The sequence below is a fragment of the Xyrauchen texanus genome, chromosome 37 (assembly GCF_025860055.1).
Source record: "Xyrauchen texanus isolate HMW12.3.18 chromosome 37, RBS_HiC_50CHRs, whole genome shotgun sequence".
NCBI lineage: Eukaryota > Metazoa > Chordata > Actinopteri > Cypriniformes > Catostomidae > Xyrauchen > Xyrauchen texanus.
In genome coordinates this window covers 36382367-36405480 of record NC_068312.1, presented here as the reverse complement: position 1 = coordinate 36405480, position 23114 = coordinate 36382367, and the positions used below count along the sequence as shown (strand labels likewise).

The following is a 23114-nucleotide window of genomic DNA, read 5'->3' as shown; positions in this document are numbered from 1 at the left end:
TATAGAACTTTTTTCATAAATGCATTAAAAAAATGCACTAAAAGTTAATGCTTACTATATATATTTTTACATCGCTGTTTTGAACGTCTCATTGTATTTCACATAAGCAAACTGAGGAAATAATCCAACACCCTCTCCAAAACCGCCCTCTCGCTCATATTGCATTCAAAAGTCTGATTCATTCAAATTAAGAAATTCATTCAGACGGTATCCAGTGCTGGGTAATAATAGATTACATGTAATCTGGATTATGTAATCAGATTAGTAAATACATCAAGTACTTTTAATTACATTTGAAAATACTCACAATCCAATTAAGGTAATATTTTTATGGATAACATGATTACATATTAATCAGGCAGAGGTAGTAAATTGTTCATAATTTATTGATCCCTCTAATTCTAAAGTAGACTACCGGCTGAGATAAATTCGGTAAGTCTTCAGAGTGTTTTTGAATGGAACAACAGAGCACGAGCGCGCAGAATGTGTTTCTTGCCCACACATATCATATCACTTCTGAAGACATGGATTAACTACTGGAGTCATATGGATTAGTTTTATGCTGCCTTTATGTCCATTTTGGACCTTCTAAATTCTGGTCACCATTCACTTGCATTGTGAGGTCCAACAGAGCTGAAATATTCTTCGAAAAATCTTCGTTTGTGCTCAGCAGAAGACAGTAAGTCACACATCTGGGATGTCATGAGGGTGAGTAAATAATGAGAATTTTTATTTTTGGGTGAACTGTCACTTTACATTTTCTTTAATGCATTTAAGCAACATTGTTAAAATCATACAAGCTACACTACTAACCTTACATTACTGACTGCAATATTAGTTGTGTAATTTGTTACAATTCAGAAGTAATCTGGCCAGCACTGACAGTACATTCTGCTATGATTAAATTACATTATCTATTCATCTGTTACATTTATAAAAGATTATATAATCTGTTACTTTTTTAAAGTGCTCCTAATTTGCAGTGTAGCTATATACTTTTTCAAAAAGTGGCTTGACTGTAGCATCTGCAAGTAGGATGTTGGAAATTCCGACTGTCTTGAGTTGAATGGCACGCAACACACGCTTAAACTTAATGCGAACCGAGCCAATTACAACCCAAATGAAGCTAATATTAAGCAGTTTATTTAATTTGTAACAAAGCTATCCTCACCAAAGACTCAATGTTCTCATGCTCAATGCTGCTTAATGTAAACGGTTACAACTCTACAACCTATTTAACTGCGTTTAGTCTCATTGTCCACAGTTGTGCTGCAGCATTTCTGTGCCCATGTGGATGAGAGGTGTGTGTAACTGACCTTTGACCTGTAGCTGGGTGGTGTGGGTGAGGTTCCCTTCTGAGTTGGACACGTGACACTTGTACATTCCTGACATTTCCCTGGTAGCCTTGCTTAATGACAGGGTTTCATTGAGTACCTGTTGGGGGATTGTAATGTTTGGGAGGTAAAAGTGATGAACAGACAAAAATGAATTTGACACTCAATTGTGCATTTCCTTTAAAGTCAACTTGAAACGTCATTTGCAACCCATTTTGCTTCGGTAAATCAATGTATATATGAGTGAACCAGGATATTCAAGAAAAAAAATTAATCCACCGTGAATTGATTGAATCATGAAAAGTGTGCGTTACATACCAAAGTTTTGCACGGATTAATTTTGCAAAACAAGATCAGCAAACAGGAACCATGTTAATAAAGTAAAATGCTTTCAAGTTGACTTTAAAATGTTCTTTATCAGCAGTCAGTCAGTTGTCATTCAACTCAAAAGCCCATCTACCTGAATTGCATCACTTTTCTCAACTCTATCTCCATCTTTTCTCCAGGTGATGATGGGTTTGGGGTTTCCATGAGCTTTACAGTGAAGTGTGAGTGATTCACCCAACATCACCTCCAGAAAGGCAGGTGGTGTCTTTATGAACACTGGAGGCGCTACAACAGATATTATGAAGATCAAGATCAGTAATAATCCATCAGAACTTTTTGGGCCTCAAAAACAAACAGAAAGAGGAAGTAAAACTATTATTGCATGAATGGTCAAATGTGTGACAAATCAATGCTTCTTTTTTATTCTAACCAGCTTTTGATAAAATTTACATTAATTCACAAATTTCATAAAATACAAAATACTAATGATACACCGATACTTATATATATATATATATATATATATATATATATCACACACACATACACAACAGTTAGTTCCAGTCCTCAAATCTGATTGGACGAGAGACATTCCATGAGCACTGATGGTCTGACATCATCAGCGCTCCGACGCTTCACTGTGTGTGTATCACTCCGCTTGTGTTCATGCCGTTCTCAACTAAAGTGTAAGAGCAGTGCAGATGTGTTAAGAGCTACTGTTTGTCTTTTGTTTTTGACATTACATATGTTTGCCAGCAGGTGGTGCAAAAGATAATTTTTGTGTGTAATATGAGCCAGTTAGGTGACGTGAAGTGAATCCTTCAGTCATTGTTTACATAAAACAGCTCCCAACTACTACATGACTAATGAACAACTTCAGCATTATGGCTCATCACAGCTGAGAGACACAACAGACTGATTAACTACACAACTCAAGGCGCTTACCTCTTACTCTTGCACGATATGTCGCAAATATGGCACATTTACATATCACGATAAAACTTGAAAAAGTAATGCTTACTGTGAAGCAAATGGCCGAGAATAGACTGGCTATGATTGTCACTTGGTGTGTGTGTATGCAGTGTGAATTGGTGCACATCCAAAGCACGAGAAATGCAAGAGATATTCCTCCATGTCATTTCAACATTTTCAGATTGGGCAATTATATAAGAGTTGACACATTTTAGTAAGTTGTATTGTATCTTTCAACATACCATCTGATGTATATTTATGTTTTTCTCTCAGAGAGAGAGTCAGTGTTGCGGCACGCTCCGTTTAAATGGGTAGCTATTGTTATCTGTTATAAAGCATTAAAGAGCATCAAAAAAAATGTATTGTTGAATTTTGTGATTAAAATTTACATAATTTGAAAGCTGAGACTAAAGTTCCCCCAAAAACTACTTCCGACGCAAATGATGGAAGTGCGTTACATTTGTGGATATGCAGCAAATAGTCAAACAGTAGGCTATATTATACACAGTCTATGCAATTTGGAAAAAAAGACAACTATTATTGTGATCTCTGGGATATAAGTCCTTTTTTCCCTCCCAATAAACAAATGTATATTTGGGTGGTGGGGGTTCCAATGCTCCCCGCGCTCTGATGACTTCATCATAGGATTATCACATCTCATATTGCATTTTTCAACTACTATTTTTCTCCATATCATGCAGCCCTACTTTCTTATCAGTACTGATAATCAAAGTATCTACATAGTTTCCAATTTCTTTAAGAACAACAAAAAAGAGGCTTGTGTTTGCTAAGTTTACACCCGTCTAATGTGTACTATATTTAATATAATGATTCTATTAATGATGTATTTTAATGCCTCATTTCCAATGCTCTTGTGGGTATAAAACTACAAAAAAATACATATTCATTCCAAAAATAACAACTGCTTTGGACAGCAATATATTGTGCATCCCTAAAAACATACACTCACCTAAAGGATTATTAGGAACACCTGTTCAATTTCTCATTAATGCAATTATCTAATCAACCAATCACATGGCAGTTGCTTCAATGCATTTAGGGGTGTGGTCCTGGTCAAGACAATCTCCTGAACTCCAAACTGAATGTCAGAATGGGAAAGAAAGGTGATTTAAGCCATTTTGAGCGTGGCATGGTTGTTGGTGCCAGACGGGCCGGTCTGAGTATTTCACAATCTGCTCAGTTACTGGGATTTTCACGCACAACCATTTCTAGGGTTTACAAAGAATGGTGTGAAAAGGGAAAAACATCCAGTATGCGGCAGTCCTGTGGGCTGAAAATGCCTTGTTGATGCTAGAGGTCAGAGGAGAATGGGCCGACTGATTCAAGCTGATAGAAGAGCAACTTTGCCTGAAATAACCACTCGTTACAACCGAGGTATGCAGCAAAGCATTTGTGAAGCCACAACACGCACAACCTTGAGGCGGATGGGCTACAACAGCAGAAGACCCCACCGGTACCACTCATCTCCACTACAAATAGGAAAAAGAGGCTACAATTTGCAAGAGCTCACCAAAATTGGACAGTTGAAGCCTGGAAAAATGTTGCCTGGTCTGATGAGTCTCGATTTCTGTTGAGACATTCAGATGGTAGAGTCAGAATTTGGTGTAAACAGAATGAGAACATGGATCCATCATGCCTTGTTACCACTGTGCAGGCTGGTGGTGGTGGTGTAATGGTGTGGGGGATGTTTTCTTGGCATACTTTAGGCCCCTTAGTGCCAATTGGGCATCGTTTAAATGCCACGGCCTACCTGAGCATTGTTTCTGACCATGTCCATTCCTTTATGGCCACCATGTACCCATCCTCTGATGGCTACTTCCAGCAGGATAATGCACCATGTCACAAAGCTCGAATCATTTCAAATTGGTTTCTTGAACATGACAATGAGTTCACTGTACTAAAATGGCCCCCACAGTCACCAGATCTCAACCCAATAGAGCATCTTTGGGATGTGGTGGAACGGGAGCTTCGTGCCCTGGATGTGCATCCCACAAATCTCCATCAACTGCAAGATGCTATCCTATCAATATGGGCCAACATTTCTAAAGAATGCTTTCAGCACCTTGTTGAATCAATGCCACGTAGAATTAAGGCAGTTCTGAAGGCGAAAGGGGGTCAAACACAGTATTAGTATGGTGTTCCTAATAATCCTTTAGGTGAGTGTATACAGTATGAGTGGCAGAGAGCTGAAACCACTGCTTTATGTTTTCTAACAATAGATCATGTGTTGTTAATTAGCTTTCACTAAGCATTACATGCATTTAAGTGCTCACTGAACTCAGTAAAGCATAACTAAAGGCCAAATGCTGCTATTCACCCTCTAAACATACTAGAACAAAGCAAAGACTATGTTTCCCATAACCCTGTCTTAACAAAGACAAGTTGTCGAGCACACTCATAACCGCTTACACAATTATAGCTTACAAAAAATGCTGGTAAACTGAAACTGTGCATATAATAGATGTTAAGCAGGCCGCAATGGAGGGATTCGGGCTGTGTCTTAATCCTGATCGCTCGTATGTGCTAGAGTAACACAATCGGATGCTCAAAGACAGTCCGAGACCTTCACAGGTTTCACACATGAGTGCTGATGGAGAGTGTGTGTGTTTGCATGTCAGGAAAAGAGTGTGTGAGATTTTAGAGGGGATTATCATTTTCTGGAGGTGTGAAAAACCAAACTGAAAAGGGCAAAATGAAAGAAAGTAAAATGCTTGTTTTTGCTTTGGGTAGAAAGTTAACAATTTTGGTTGAACAACAGCCGATGCTGCTACCGATATATAGAGATCAGGTTTACCGATAGACGATATAATGGCAAAATACTTCAAATTAGGTCAAAAGTCTGAACACACTTAAAAATTGTCTACATTTATGTTCCTCAAGATCTTAAAAACAAAGGCTTTTGCTTAAGTAAAACAAATTAAACACAGGTCCATAACTAGATCTTAAGTATGAATTTATGTGTATATCTGAAATGAATAGTAATGCAGATATTGAAGTAAAAAGCAAGTGTCCAGCAAACTCATCTATTTAAAATTGATTTCGGCTTACACAACCAGGTATCTGTTTATTTGCTTATTTGTCTCATGCTTGTATTTTTGTGTGTGTGTGTGTGTGTGTTTCGTGTGTATATATTATTTATATATATATTTATTGCATATACGCATATTGTATATGCATATATGTTTATGTTGAAAGCTCATTACAAATAAAATTTATTAATATACTTATACTTGCCTCAAATTTAAGATGGTTTTGATTTCTTTAAATCAGCTTGGCTGATATATTGGTCTATCACTACTGATTGTTGTTTGTGCAGATCGGTTGTGAATTTTTGGTGTTGCTAAATAAAATACAGTTTACATTTATGCATTAGGCAGATGCTTTTATCTGAAGCGACCTACAGTGCATTTATTACAGGGACGATCCCCCCGGAGCAACCTGGAGTTAAGTGCCTTGCTCAAGGACACAATGGTGGTGGCTCTGGGGATCGAACCAGCAACCTTCCGATTACCAGTTATGTGCTTTAGCCCACTACGCCACCACCAGATGTATATTCACAGATACATACACACTGATGCAAGTGTCATAAAAATTAAACAGGGTTATGCCATTCTTTCTCATTTACAGCAACAAAGCTTTTTATATAAGCAATCACTATTATAGATAATTAGGCACATTATTTCAGTAGCATGAACATAAAGCACAATGATGCCTCCACAAATGTTATATACTGTATATGCACTAATAAACTCATAATGATATATATTGCTTGTTAGCAACACTAATGAAAATTAACACATGTTTTTTTTTTGCATGATTTCTCAGTAGTGTGCATGGTGAATCTAAACAGTGTAAAGACTCAGTAATAAAACAGAGCAAATCAATTTCATGTCTTTGTTTTACCTGAGATGGAAAGGAAATTCCAGGTGCCATTCCGGAACTCATCGGTGGTTCTGTCCAGTAGAAGAATCCGACACTCAAACCAGCCCTCATCCTCCAGGGTCAATTTATCAATCAGAAGAGATGCTCCACGACTTACTGAAACACGACCTACCAGAAAATTATAGAGAGACAGAGGGAGTCCAGCATTATTCAACAGTATGTTTGTAACATAGCTGATACTTGTCTGTGATTATAACTGTAAATGCACACAAAACAACTGCAGTCTTGAAGTGTACAGAATAATATGTTGAGTAGAAATCTGCACAGATTTCAGAAGAAATGTCTGATGCTCGAAAAGGCTACTGTGCTCCAAAATCCACCAAATGCAACCAATGGAAACTATCACATCCAAACAAAGCATGCGATTTCACAAGCTGTTGAGGAATTTAATATATTAATACTGAATTTGGATGAGTAAGGTGTTCTAGGAGGTTGCTAGGTTTTTGCTTACTGGCCAAAAGTCAAAAGAGCCCACCGTCAAGTCTTTATGATATTCTGGTTTCTAGATATAACATGGAACCCTCCTTTAATATAAGTCTAAAACGGTAAATATCAAAAGTTGAACTGCTTAGAAATGCATGTTGTAGGGGGTTCTGGGTAGCTCAGCAAGTAAAGATGCTGACTATCACCCCTGGGGTCACGAGCTTGAATCCAGGGCATGTTGAGTGACCTAAACAACCAAATTGGCCTGGTTGATAGGGAGGGTAGAGTCATATGGGGTAACCTCCTCGTGGTCGCTATAATGTGGTTTGCTCTCGGAGGGGCGTGTGGCGAGTTGTGCGTGGATGCCGCGAAGAATAGCACAAAGCCCCCACACACGCTAGGTCTCCGCGGTAAGGCACTCATCTTATCACGTGGCTTGTTGAGTCACTACACCACCACGAGGACTTGGAGCGCATTGGGAATTCCAAATTGGGGAGAAATACATGCATGTTGCACCAACAGTGTTTAAAGTGTTAGTTCACCCAGAAATGAAAATCTCTCATCATTTACTCACCCTGATGCCATCCCAGATGTATATGACTGACTTTCTTCTGCTGAACACTAATGAAGGTTTTTTATAAAAATATCTCCGCTCTGTAGGTCCCACAATGCAAGTGATGTGTGCCAAAATTTTGACCCTCCAAAAAGCACATAAAGGGAGCATAAAAGTAATCCATAAGACTCCAGTGGTTTAATCCATGTCTTCAGAAGTGAAATGAGAGGTGTGGGTGAGAAACCCCTAAGGGTGAGCAAATGATGCAAGAGTTTTCATTTTTGGGAGAACTATTCCTTTAATATTTATATATACTAACACGAAGTGTGAGGAAGAGCGCAAGTGTCTGGTTTTGAAAGTAAAAATAACATGCATTTTTTCCATAGGGGAATTGATGATTAACAATAACTTATAAACATTTAAAAATAGACCTAATTTAAGCTCGGAGGTTGTTAATCGATGGTATATACTTCTGTTGAAGTCATTAGTCTGTCAGTTTTTATAGATTAATAGAGGAATTCCTGGTGGAGAACTACACTACCCATGATCCCATGAAGAGAAAAAGAGCACACAGTGACCGCCCACTTTTCAGCCGCCTGGGTTCCGGAAGTATTTTCCCCATTTATTTCTTCCATAGACATTTTTATAATTTTTTTTCTCCCCTTTTCTCCCCAATTTGGTATGCTAAATTCCCACTACTTACTAGGTCCTCGTGGTGGCCCGCTTACTCACCTCAATCCGGGTGGTGGAGGACAAGTCTCAGTTGCCTCCGCTTCTGAGACCGTAAATCCGCGCATCTGATCACGTGACACGTTGTGCATGACACTGCGGAGACTCGCAGCATGTGGAGGCTCATGCTATTTTCCACAATCCACACACAACTTAGCATGTGACCCATTGAGAGCGAGAACCACTCATAATGACCACAAGGATGTTACCCCATATGCATCTACCCTCCCTAGCAACTGGGCCTATTTGGTTACTTAGGAGACCTGACTGGAGTCACTCAGCACACCCTGGATTTGAACTCGTGACTCCAGGGGTGGTAGTCAGCATCAATACTCGCTGAGATACCCAGGCCCTCTTCCATAGACTTTTAAATAAACATCTTCATAACAGAGTTATGAGCCATGAACTAAACCAACCAGCTGCGAGGTGAATCACATCATCACAAACTTTGTTTTGAGGCAAGAAATCGGACATAAAGACAAAAGGTACAAGGCTGTGTACTTATCGTGTTTCATGAGGGCACGGACTACAATCCCATGAAGCAATGCAAATGAGGTCATTGAATAAAAAACAATGGGAGTATATAAAACTGTTGATTTTAGATTATTGATCATAAGTATAGAAACAATATATGTTAAGTCTATTGCAAAATATCCCAATATGTTCAAATATATAAGTAGTTTAAGGGTGAAGGGAGACCGACTCGATTACGTCATTCACAATGCATCATGGGAGCGCACGGTCGCTCCGAGCCCCGTTTCGTGGGTTTCGTTGGACACAGTTCTCTGATTGGTGAAGCTTTCTCTGCTGTATCATGGGTAACGTAACGTTTACCATGAATTCCGCAATCAAACACTATTTTTAAACAATGTAGTTGAAAGAACACAGATGGATGGCTTCAACGGAAGCATATACCATCGACGAACAACCTCAGAGCTCTTGGTAGGTCTGTCTTTAAAGGTTAATAAGTTATCGTTGAAAATATGGGATAAATGAATGTAATGTTTTACTTCCGGAACCAGACTGTTGCGCTCTATTGTGGTGAACAAAGCATGTCAAAAGAGCTCGGCCAATTCCCAGGATGTGATAGAGATGCTCTCCCTACACTCTCAAACTACTTCTATATTTGTATGTATCTAAAATTTTTTATATTGTTTCTATACTTGAAATCAACAAGTTTAAATCAATAGTTCTATATTTGACCGTCATTTCAATCCGATTATATGATTCTCAATTCTTCATTTGATTGTAGTTAATTTCCTCATTATATATGTTAAGTAAGCAGTCATGTGTTTGGCTTCAAATCAAAGTTTGTAATGATGTGATTCACCTCGATCTGGTTTGTTTGGTTCATGGCTTACAACTCTTTAATAAGCACTTTATGAAATAATAATATATAAATAACTAAAAGAATACCTCCGGAACCAAGATGGCTGGAAAAGTGGGCAGGCACTGTTGCGCTCTACAGGATGCCTTGGCAAACACCACTAATTACAGTTTGGAAAAACGATGTGTTTGAATGAATGTGTTTTCCACCAGGTCTTCATCTCACAGAGTAAAAAACCAAACACCTGCTGCTCTTGTTTATTGCAGAGGCACGTGGAAACATGTGCCGAGGCCAAATCAACTCCACAGATATCGGAACAGCTCTCCACATGTCACATGGTCAGCTATTTTCCTCATAAGCACAGACACAGACAAACAAAAACACAACCACAGGAACCCTGTATCATCTCACCAGCATATCAGTCATACCATGAAATATGACACGAATCAAATGCACAGACACACACAAATGTTTCAAATACTCTCCAGCACTTGAAACAGTTTCATAATACTAAGATCAACTCTTTGAAACTTGATATGTGTGTTTTCGAAGCACTGTCTTCTAGCTCTCTCTCTCTCTCTCTCTCCTTATATTTAGCTTTCAGGGGTTGAAAAATGACGAAACGCTGACAACACGGCAGATACCGACTGTGTGTTTCCTCTCAGATGTTGGAATTTGAAAGTAACCCAGTTTTAAAAGTGAAGTGACATGCAGCCCGTGTTGAGAACGAAAACCATACCAGGAAAATTGAATGCAGAATTGTTACAGTCGAGGAATTACATAAACACACCTGTGTTTTCTTAAAGGAGTTTGACATACTGTTGAACCCTCCAGCGATATGAGCAGGTATGTTCGAGTATGATTTGTAGTCCCAGACGATTGTAAAGTCAAGAATCACTATTACACTCATCCCTTAGGGTTAGAAATTTGAACCAATCCCAAACCCTTAATATTGTATTTTGGCATGCAACTCGTCCCACATAATTTGTGCTACAGACATGAATGATACCTCAAATCATGCAGTTTGTTGAGGAGAGATGTGATGTTACTTTTCTAAGCAATCAGACTTTTGATTTTCACATTCACGATTTGGAAACATCAAAGTCTGACCATGTCTGGGATGCAACAGTAATTGAAGGTTAACAGTTGACTAGAGTCACAAAACTAAACGCCTGTTCTAACTTGTCAGGGTTATTGTAACATCTCTTTATCTTTGATCAAATGTGAAACATATCTATGATTTACATCAAATCTTTAGAAGTTGCCATAGGAAACACAAATCAAACTGTGCTCAGATTTGCCAAGATACCAAAGTCTGCAATCACAAGACAAAAATATCAATGAGACATCATCAAATTCTTCCAAGACTTCCATTTATCTAAGCCATGCAATCCACATTTGTAGCTCTGTACTCTTATTACTGTAGGTCAACATTTGTCTCATTTTTATCTATTTGTAAGTCAAATTGGTAAATGGTCTGCACTTATATAGCGCCTTTTTAACACTGAACGGTATTCAAAGCGCTTTACACTGTGACTCATTTACCCATTCACACACACATTCATACACAATGGCGGCAGAGCTGCTATGTAAGGTGCTAGCCTGCCATTGGGAGCAACTTGGGGTTCAGTGTCTTGCCCAAGGACACTTCAGCATGTGGAGTTGTGTGGGCCGGGATTCAAACCACCAACCCTGCGATTAGTGGCCGACACGCTCCACCAACTGAGCCACAGCCGCCCCAAGAAATTCATTTTAGGAGAAACATCTGAGACAAATTCTGTACTTAAAGGGGACCTATTATGCAAAATTAAATTAATGTGTACACAACCACCCAACAATGTTAAAAGTCCACCCACTCCTCTTTCTTATATATCTATTAATCAAAAACAGTGTGTCAAAATGAACGGTTTTCTTTTCTACTCTAAAGTGACATCACGTTAGAGCAGGCCACGCCCACGACTGGTGACGGACCCCACCCTATTATCATAGATCCTCCCCTGAGTGATCACACACAGTCCGCCATTTTTTCCACGCTGGAACAGATACAGTGAGAACATTATATGATGTTTTACCTATATATTTACCTTAATATTTTTTATATACAGTAATTTCAAATCAGATTATTGCAATGCTCCAAAAAAAGTTGAGACAGTGGCAATTTAAAACAAACAACAATTTGATGAGTTTAAAATAACAAGGTGATGTTAAACAGGCGAGGCAATCGTGTCATTGTATATAGGGAGCCTCCAAAAACAGCCTAGTCCTTCAAGAGCAAGAATCATTTGAGACTTGCCTATCAGATGCTTCAGCAAATAATCCAGCACTTTGAGAACAATGTTCCCCAAAAGCAGACTGGAAAGATTTGGGGCATTTCACCCTCTACAGTGCACAATATAGTTAAATGATTCAGGGAATCTGGTCAAATCTTGGCAAGTAAAGGGCAAGATGATAATGCACGTGATCTATGATCCATCAGACACCATTCATCTGTAATGGATATCATGAACATGGGCTTGGGATGACTATAGTAAACATTTGTTAGTCAACACCACTCACCGCTGCATCCACAGATGCAAGTTAAGACTTTACTATGCAAAGGAGAAGCCGTACATCATCACTGTCCAGAAGCACTGCCGACTTCTCTGGTCTCGGTCTCATCTCAGATGGAAAGTAGAACAGAGGAACTGTGTTTTTTGGTCTGAGAAGTCCACATTTCAAATAGCTTTTGAAAAACACAGCCGTCCTGTCCAAAGAGGAAAAGGACTATCCTAGCTGTTATCAGCATCAGGCCCAAAAGTCAGAGTCTGTATGGGCCAGGGGTGTGTCAGTACCAATGGCATGGGTAACTCAAACATCTGTGAGGGCACCATTAATGAATACAGTTATGTAAACATTTTGGAGCAGCATATACTGCCATCCAGCCCAGTCTTTTTCAGGGATATCCCAGAATTTTCAGCAAGACAACTTCAAACCACATACTGACTGAATAAGTAGAGAGTGCAGGTGCTAGATTCGCCTGCCTGCAGTCTTGACCATCTCCAATTGAGAATATGTTGTGCATTATTAAGCGCACAATATGACAATGAAGTCCCCGTACAATTGTGCAGCTGAAGACCTATATAATGATGAATGTGGGAAATTCCACTTTTTAAACTTACCAAACTTGTGTCTTCAGTGCCCAAATGCTTAACAAGTGTTATTAAAAGAAATGGTGATGTTCACCATGATGTTCAACAACTTTTTTGGAGCGTGTTACAATCATCTGATTAGAAATGACTGTACATCTTAGGAAATAACAACATATAAATGTTTAGTCGTAGTGCTTTCAATATAGCACTATATATACTTTGTTTTTTTAGCATTTTTCATACTGTCCCAACTTTTCGGAATTGGGGTTGTAGTTCACCCAAAAATGCAAATTCTCTCATTATTTACTCACCCTCACGATATCCCAGGTGTATATGACTTCCTTTCTTCATCAGAACCACAGAACATTTGCATCGTGTAGCTTTAGAAGACATTAATTTAACAGCTGCAGTCGTATCGATTAAGTTTATGCTGACTGTCTGTTCTTTTTGGAGCATCAAAAGTCAGATCACCATCCCCTTTCATTTTAAGGACCCACTGAGCCAATATATTTTTCTAACTTTCTTCAAATGTGTTCTGCTGAAGAAAGAAAGTCATACACACCTGGGATATCATGAGGGCGAATAAATGATTTTTGGGTGAAAAGTCCCTTTGAGTCTCGTGAAAGAGCAATTTAACAATCAATTGAACAGAATGCACAGCCTGATTTTTCAAGCCCACGTTTTCTAAAAAACTTACTATGACTAACAATTAAACCAGGCTTAAACTCTGAGTTGTTTTTAAGTGACATGTTTGAGATTTTGAATAAATAGTTATTGACTGATCTAATCCTTTAGAAATGTTCTTTTCAAAGAGGAGCAGCCTGGAGTATGTTATAGAGAGGCCCATCACTCAAAGGGAGAGTCTGTATTTATGCCATCATTAAAGGGCTCCTCTAAACTGGGGTCAGAGGGCGAGGGTGGTTATTAAAGCAGGAGAGAGGGCGTATATTATCACAGCAGGTGTGGTGAATCTTCATACTTCCTGATTCTCGCCAGAGTTCACGGTGGAAACAGTGGAAAGTTTCCAATCATCAGTACACAGCTTAAAGGGATAGTCATTATTTACTTGGCCAATCAGTTTCATTCTGCATATTCAAACTTGGTGCATCATGATTGGTCATTGAGAAATGCAAGAACTGATTTTATTTACATTAGTAAATGCATTCCCATATATTTACTGTGCATTTTCAAAGAGATTAAATGTTTTCATGCAAAAACTAAAAACATTTGCTTTCAGAGACTTTGTATGGAGTTAGGATGAAAATAAGGTGCATTTCAAACTGTTCTGAGACCAGTGCAAACAGCCAGCACACTGGAGATTAAGTCATTCACTAAATAGGGAGCAAGGGAGCATCCTATAGCTTTCTATGCATCTAAGTGCATTCACTCCTAAAATCAGACCAAAAGTTCAGTTTCAGGCTGCAGAAGATGTTTGGACCACTAAACATGTTTGGCAGACATGGCAAACAAAGAAAACTAATATGGGGATGGAACAACATGAGGGTGAGTAAATGATGACATAATTTTAATTTCTGGGTTAACTAATGTGTCAAATTCTTATGGGGAAAAAAAGCCCATCAGTTGTTTTATGGTAGAGACACACCAAATGGACTTAATTAAACATAAATCATTTATATGCACACGCACACACACACACACACGCACACGCACACGCACGCACACACACACACACACACGCACACACACACGCACACACAGCAAATATTACCACTCACCACACATGACATGCAAACCAGGGGGAAAAAAAGCTGCCCGCTATTAGACACTTAACCCTTTCCCACCACAGACCGTCCGTCCATCAACGGGAACAGAGTGGAGTGTGCGCCCCCTCCCATCTTAATTCTCTCAGGTTACCATAGCGATAAAACCATGGGGTGGGTGTTTGGATTTGAATTCAGTTGCCGTCGAATACCAATGGGGCAAAAACAGGGAAGGAGGGGAAACGTCTGTGCCAATGATTTTGAAAAATTACATGTAGAGACCAGAAAACAAAATGCGTTGAGATTTACAGTAAGTGCACAAAAGGGTTGAGCGACAGACTGAATTACAGCAAGGGAGCGGCGTCTGAATGAGAAAGAGATAGAGTTGTGTGTTTATATCTGAAGACACAATAGCTCTGACAGATGCGGGTTTGTTTGGGTTTAAACGCAGCACTGTGTAGTCGCGGGTCTTTAAAAAATGCAAAACATTGTACATGTGACCAAAATGATACGTTTATAAAATCTGATTCAATTAGACTCACTGCCCTGATGACATGAAACCACTACATCTCACAACCATTGATCATATACATGCATTTTGCCAAACAAACAAAACATGCACACTGTTGTTAAATTCTGCTGATTTAATTATGCAAGGTGGCATTATCTACAGTAGTTGCCTAATACACAGTACATACGTTTTTGTCAAAATTGCAAGGGTGATTATGTGATTTCTGAAATTAATTATAAACAAATTTGTAACGTTACATACCATTAGCCATTGCTTACTAGTAAAAGTGCTTGATGAATATTCAAGATCTCTGCAGGAATGGGGCATTAATGATCCCACAGGGCAAGTTATTGATGAACAAGTATTGGATTACTGTCGCAAGTGCATTGCATGAATTTCAAAGCAGGGTTATGAAAGGCCCTTTTGGATCAATGACAAACCCTCAGCAGCCAATGAGCAGTCGGTGACCTTTGACCCCCTCCAACTCCATAATTTTCCTTCAGACACGTCCATCATTCACCACGGGTCAATACTGACATGCTGGCCGGTCACCAGGACTCAAGTGAACAATCAGAGTTTAAGGATCACAGACATACAGAGACAATGAGATGCAGCTAACCTAACTTAAAGGGGCCTTAAAGGAATAGATCCCCCTAAAAGTTTAATTCTCTCATCATATACTCACACACATGCCATCCCAGATGTGTATGAATTTTCTTTTTTCAGCAGAACACAAATGAATATTTTTAGAAGGTTTTTTATAAGGACTGTCAATGCAAGTGAATGGACATTTTGAAGCTCCAAAAGCACATAAAATTAATCCATAAGACTACAGTGGTTTAATCCATGTCTTCAGAAGTGATATGATAGGTGTGGGGGAGAAACAGGTCAATATTTAAGTCCTTTTTCACTATCAATCTCCACTTTCACATTCTCATTCTTCTTCTTTTGTTTTTGGCGATTCGCATTCTTCATGCATATCGCCACCTACTGGGCAGGGAGGAGAATGTAAATTAAAAAAGGACTTAAATATTGCTCTTATTCTCAACCACACCTTTCATAACGCTTCTGAAGATATGGATTAAAACACTGGAGTTTTAAGGATTACTTTCATGTTGCTTTTATGTCCTTTTTGGTGCTTCAAAATTTTGGTACCCATTCACTTGCATTGTATGGACCCACAGAGCTGAGATATTCTTCTAAAAATCATAACTTGTGATCTTCAGATGAAAGAAAGTCATACACATCTGGGATGGCATGAGGGTGAGCAGAAAATTGTCAGAGAAATGTCATTTTTGGGTGAACTATCCCTTTAACCCCTTAAAATCACTACAACATACTGCTTTGTGTGGCTTATTGCTTTGTCAGCTCTAATATTCAAATGTTTTCCCCACCAATCTCTAAATCACACAAGGTCTACCTCCATCACTTTACACCAGAGTTTTGTTTTGTTTTGAAACGTCTGCTTGATATTCATTGGAGGGTAAGATGTATGACTTTTGACCGGCCGTCACAATTCCGGCCCAGCTCATATGAGCAACACTCAGGTTCTGCCCCTGGGGGTGGTAGACAAGTCTGCCAAAAGATCTTCTCCACATGGTGCTGGGATCCTGGCATCAGCTTTTCAAAACTCCCTGGCCCAAAAGTCCTTGAGCGTATAGCATAGAATCTCTCCTCCACACTACAGGGTATTGTGTGTCACGTTTCGTCTCGTTTAAAAACCGTTGGATGAGTCATTTTTCAATGACAACAGAGAATGTGCTAGTATGAACCTATAGCACAAAAAATGGTGCTTCCAATGGGGGGGTGGGGTGTGCTGCTCCTCAAAAAAACTCAATACTGGCCACTCCACTGGCTCTCCAACCATCAAGATTGTTTTTTTTTATGTTTTGTTGAAAGGTGCATTGTGTAATTTTATTTTAAATGTTAAAATACTTCCTCTTACCCACTTTAATATGCAGAGACAAGCAATTTGTAGGTAGATTTCCCTAGAAAGTGTAAACATTGTGGCGCTATAAAACAAAATCCTATTTCTGCATCACAGTGCAACATTAGTTTCCATCCACCTTTCACGCTATTTTGTTATCGACAAAGTGAAAATGCGATTGCGACATTTGCCGCCTTCTGCCCGTTTCCCTTCAAATGGCCTTTTATCGATAAAAAAAAAGTTTTGGTTTAGCGCAAAAGAAATCTGCCCTGAAGCCGTTTCCATTCAGAAATTAGTGTTTATCGCTAATTTGCCTCCCAGATGTCCCAAATGTTTTTTCGTCCGATGTTTTGGTAAAATGGGGAGATTACGGAGACAATTCATTGAAATTAGACGGCTTACTGCCATTTTAATTAACAAATAACAGCAATCAGAAGAGGAGGAATAGCAATCAGAAGGGAGCAGTTGCACTTCTGATAGGACTGTAATATTGGTCCTGATGTTGCGCCTAATGTTGCGCCTATCGCAGGTTGGCACCGGTTTCCGACCCGAAAGCGGATCGTCATGGCCCTGTTCAAGCTGGCAACCTGCCGGCAAAAGTACTGGCGGAAACTTTCTGTCTCAGTATAAGGACCATCAATCGATGTGTATATCATGTGCACAGCTATTAACTCTTTCCCCGCCAGCATTTTTAAAAAAAGTTGCCAGCCACCGCCAGGGTTTTTGACGATTTTCGCTAAACTTTAATGGCCCGCAGAATATTTTCTTCCATGAATATATGAAGATGCTATATATCAAAATAAAGATCTGAGCCTCTGCTTTTAGGCAAAAAAAAAACGATTTTATTTTATCTTCATTTGTTCTTTTTTATTGCCACTTGAACAGAGGTAGGTTTTGTCAAAAACAACATTTCGGACAAAAAGCTGAGAAAAAGGCATTTTTATCAAACAAGTGCTTTAGTATTAGTATGGTGTTCCACTTCACGTTTGAGACGATTGCAGTCTGTTTCTTTGATCAAAGAGTTGCGTACTCTTTCAAAACATGCGCGTGGGTCTTCCTTACCGTATACCACCTAAAACACGGATACCCGGAAAATTCTGTGTTTGGCGGGGAAGCGTTTTTTCATAAAACCCGGAAAATTCCGTGTTTGGCGGGGAAAGAGTTTAAAAAAAAATGATGCGATGTAAAATCATGATACATTCCTGTTATTCAATCACAACTGCATTATGTCCCGCATATTTCTCCAGCAACTTTTAAAGACCAACTAAACTTGATTATCATCTAAAATGTATTTTAGCTTCATAATGCGAATGTATATTTTCTGAAGTAGCAGTAAATGCGATCAGAGTTGAAGAGGGTTAGATTTAAAACATTTAAACATTTTAAAAACGTTCAAAAGCTTGTTTGGCATTGGACAAATAGTTCTGATAGTTTATAGTCTTGAGAAAAGTTCTGCGAACGTCATTCAGCCGAATTTATTAATCTACAGAATTACGGCTAATTTAAGTTTGTGTAAAGAAAAGGCATATGTAGAACTAATAAATGTTTTATTTTTTCGTTTGGTAAAATTTTTTTTTAATTGAATGCTTTTTTCATTTAGTAATATATTTTATTTAATACAGGGGATTTTGCTGGCATTTTTTCAAAAGTAAAACTAAACAATCATTTAATAGAATTGGGCTGTAATACACTGATGCTTTTCTCCTAGTATTGTGTTTTTCTTCTTAATTTAAAACATCTTTATGCATAGAAATGATATGTTTTATGGGCTAATTCCGTGACTGCCGTCTATTATTTTTAATGGTGTGAAAAAGCAACATTAATAAATAAACGAATGATACTGCAATTAAATTAATCGCAAACAGTGGCCGTTCATTTGTTCAACGTGCATGAGATATTTGTGTTGGCACTCCTGGAAGAGTCACGTTTGCAGCATCGGATCTATATGCCGTAAAGATCAATCCATAATCACGTACAATAAATTGGCTTTCAATACGGTCGTCATGATAACGCAGGCTAACGATTGTCATGTGACACTAAATTTAATTAACAAAAAAATTGTAAAAAAAATTTTCACACGACATTTGATGTATCGACACAGAGTTTATGCGGTTGAGTTAAACGGTGCTCGGGAAACCTGTTTGAAAATAATATTTCCCCCCCCCATTTTTTTTTTGCAGTTCCATTTACTAAATACTTTTAAAAGCTACATTTTTCAGCTTAGCGAATTATTAACTTATGATTATGACATAATAATTTTTTTCTAATTCTCTTTCAAATTTCTCCCACATTAGAAAAATTATATTATTAAATAAATAATTAAAAAATTAAATAAATAATAATAAAACAGCTAGCCTAATTTTTATACTTTTAACAAAATGATTACTACTACTTTACATTATTGGTTATTCATGGAATGGTAAATCATACAAAAAAAAAAATCATGGCTTTGATTCCTAGGAAACACCTTATTTTAAGAGTGCTATGCCTTAAAGTAAGAGCTATGTGATGCGTCAAACGTGCAAACCAGCTGGTACGGCCATGAAGTTTTTCCATTTTTCTGCAAGCATGTGCTAAGTCTAGGCACAAGTGGGTTGCTGAAATGGCATGTGCAAAGTGCTAATGGGCTGGGTCAATTGTAATTTAATTCTGAGGTTGTTCTCTGGCAATTGCACCATCTGCATCCTGTTATATATTCGATTTCATGTCAAGCAGTCAATATAAACGAAGACAGCCTATTCGTAGGAATTTGGTAGTGTATATAGGCTGTATGTAATGATTTAGAATAATAGCAATAAGGACCATTTGCGTCTTACGTTCATTTGAGCAATAACTATGTCCTTGATGTGAACTCACTCACGTTTTTTCAGCCATGACTCTAGTGCTATGGTGTTTAGCGGTGAAATACTTTAGATTATGTTTTTGTTTACTCCAGCCTCCGTACCGCAATGTATGTGTTCTCTATTGGACTGTCTCACCTGTGGTCTTGACAGTGTTACGGGACGCTTTGTTCATTGTACATTTGTTATATGATTCTCTGTTTAATATTAGCTTTTTTTTTTTTTATTTCTGTACAGCATCCTTGAGCTTTGGAAAGACAAACTGCAAATGCAGGAACTGAGTATTGACTTTAAGCCGAGAACAGACCTGCTTCGAAGACATCTTGAGCAATTACCTACTTCTTAGGAAAGTAGCAAATCGTTAAAACAATACACCGACAGATTGTGCATGCACAGACAGCACAAACAATCCCACCTACAGCCACTTGCATTTTGTGTTGGCACGAAAATTGCGCTTGAATTAGCACTCTGACAAAAAATGGATAGAGCGTAGTGCACGGTTGTTGCACGTAGCACTACCAAGAAAATAGCTAGCAACTGATAAAATGTATAACTTTAATGCACTAATTTACTTTAGATAAAAGTGTCTGCAAAATGCATAACTGTAAATGCAATAACTAGGGTTGACTCTTCTGGCCATTATCGTTTTTATTGGACATTACATAGTCATGATTGATTGACAGACCTCTGGCAAATGCAGAAGCTCCCCATCAAGCAATCTGCAGTTGCGTACTAAGGCTGGGTGATAGGACGATGTTATCAGATATCGACAATATCGTACAAAGATCCCGATGGCGATTGCCACACTCAACTGACAGACGGCGATCGGCAATATCGGGAAATGGCAAACCATGGATCTGGGAAGTCAGCAAATACATTAAACAGTAGCCCAGGGTGTGAAACTAGCATCCATCAGACGCGACGAGGCTGAGTCCAGTCCACAAGTTCCTCGCAAGAGGCGGGCGACCTGTAAGATGTCTTGGAGGGACACATGACAAGAAATAATGTTAGTCACAAAGACACGCACTTGAAGAAACACACTTTATTATATTTTTAAGAACAGACAAAAGAAAAGCCATCAACGCTTGCGTCTGATTCGCTGAAAGCATGTAGCACAAGCCTGTCTTGTGAAACAGGAACATGTAAAGAGTTATCACTCATTTATCTCTGTTTTATTCTTCTGAAAACGGTTTACAAGAATAATGTAATCTATAAGAATGCTGCAAATGATCTCCGATCAACTCATGAGGTGCTGTGAGTTTAGTTCGCTTTATTTCCACGGACCAGTTCGAGGTTAACATGCATTGTAAAATAATACAAGACATGTTCACCTAAAATGCGCTCCATTTTCTTTTCTTTAGGCAGCATTAACTGTATTACCAAAATGCATTACAAACACAAATTCGATAAGAACACATATTTGGCAGCATTATTTTGGGAACACAAGGGAATTTATAAGGCTTTATTATTGTATTTACATTTAGAATTGTCATCTGTAGGCTATTAGTAATTTTCCACCTGTTGTCGCTGACTGATACGTGCGTGAAGGCAAATGGAGCCGTTGAAGATGGTAAATGTTTGGATTTCGGGAGGTGGTTAAATAAGATTTTTTGATCACTTTGTTAATGTAATTGCTTTTTTCGATTAGTTTAAAGTGTGGCTTGACAATATAAATAATATTTTAATTATAAACTTAACCAAAAAGACAAACACACACAGGTGTCGGACAGCTGTCCGTAAATCTCTCTGTCGCACTGCCGTCTTCGGTCGGCCTTTATCCCTCTTGAGGGCTAATTAGCCTGATTAGGGGCCGGGTGTGCGGAATCACGACCCGGCCCCGCCCTCCGCCCTGCCACAAAGTCATCAACAGGGGAGTTGACGATATAATCGCATATCTCAATATTTTTTAAGGTGATTATCGATAAAATATTTTTTACATATCGCCCTGCCCTATTGCACACCCTAGCGAGGTGCACTATGAGGGTGGCCTCTTCCACTGTATGGTGGAATCAAGCACCGAGTGTTTCGTTTAGCCTAGTCTCTCTTTTCCGTTTGGTTTTGTTCGGGCTGATCTTTTCCATCCCTCAGAGCTAAACCACAGAGATCCCCCATCTATTGTCTGTGGTCTGCATGTGATTGTTGCGGCAGCACCTCTTGCTGACACATTCACAAATGCTGCCATGCACAAACCGCAACAGCCTGAATATGCTACAAAATAACACACAGCACATACAGAGGAAGATAGATTGTATTGAGAAAGGCCCTGAACTTGTTTCTCTTTGTTCCGCCCCCTATGAGTTGAAGGATAGCAGGGTACTGCTGCATTACGGGATGTGTTTTGATTTGAATACAATCTGTGGTGGGGGCTCAACGGCTCCCTATGCCCCGTCAGCTTTTAACCCCCTTTCGCTGAAACCCCCCACCCTTGATAATCGCTCGAACCTCTATGAAAAGCTCTTTGTCGTGGGACAGATTACAGTTAACGTGTCCCTGTTGCTCCCTGTCTAGCAGGCTTTAGTCTTTGTCCCACAGATCAGTTAGAGAGACAGACACAAGGCTAGGCTAATACTTGAGCCTGTGGCGTGGCCCGAAGGCAGCGTTCAATACAGCAAACGTTTTACTGGCACCAATATCAAACTGTTATTGCTAAACGACCAGCACACATTATTGGGTAACCCGTTAAATGGCCCTAGAGGTTCGTCAGTAACATATAACAATGATCCAACCGTGTGAATCTGAGCTTTGGTATGTCTTAATGTCCACCTTGAATGAATGATTATGAAGTTTAAAATGCACTTGAAAACTTCAGACAAAACTTTACAAGTGCAAAGATGATTTTGTATCTCTTAAAAACAAACAAACAGGGATGCATTGATACAAAATGTGCGTGCCGAAACGGTAGCCGATTATTTAGAAAAACATCTGCTGATAACGATAGTTTTGTGGTTCTGCTTATTTTATACTATCTTGTTTCAAATCGCTGATAGTTACAAAATAAAGAAATATAAATAATACATTAAATACACGTATTTAATTTCAAATCACGAGTAAAATGGCAGTTCATAAACACTTGTCGCCTTGTTCCCCACAAAATACTATCTTATGACATCTAAACACCTTTACCATAGGGCATAACGTGTCAGGCGATACATCTTAATGTTTGCATTACATAACCAATAGGCGGATCTTTTGTGACGTCATTGTTTATGTTTGTCGCGTTGCATCATGGGAATTGTGTGGCAGGAAACACCGCTAGATACCTGTAATTTGATTGTTTTGCACGTTTGGAGGAGGATTTAGAGAAGAGGATGGTTCACTCTTGCTGTGTGGTCGATTGTACGGCTCGTTGGGGGCCTGAT

At 38.9% G+C, this 23114-nt stretch overlaps 1 protein-coding gene across 1 annotated transcript in view; it reads right to left on the bottom strand.

The window, feature by feature from the left end:
• Positions 1-23114, bottom strand: part of LOC127630641 (protein turtle homolog A-like) — a 63204-nt gene that overhangs the window by 12745 nt on the left and 27345 nt on the right. Inside the window, exons 4-6 of the mRNA XM_052108274.1 lie at positions 6558-6704; positions 1795-1946; positions 1317-1434 (exon numbers count right to left, since the gene is read on the bottom strand). Of these exons, the coding sequence (XP_051964234.1) occupies positions 1317-1434; positions 1795-1946; positions 6558-6704 (417 nt within the window). The remainder of the gene's footprint in view (positions 1-1316; positions 1435-1794; positions 1947-6557; positions 6705-23114) is intronic.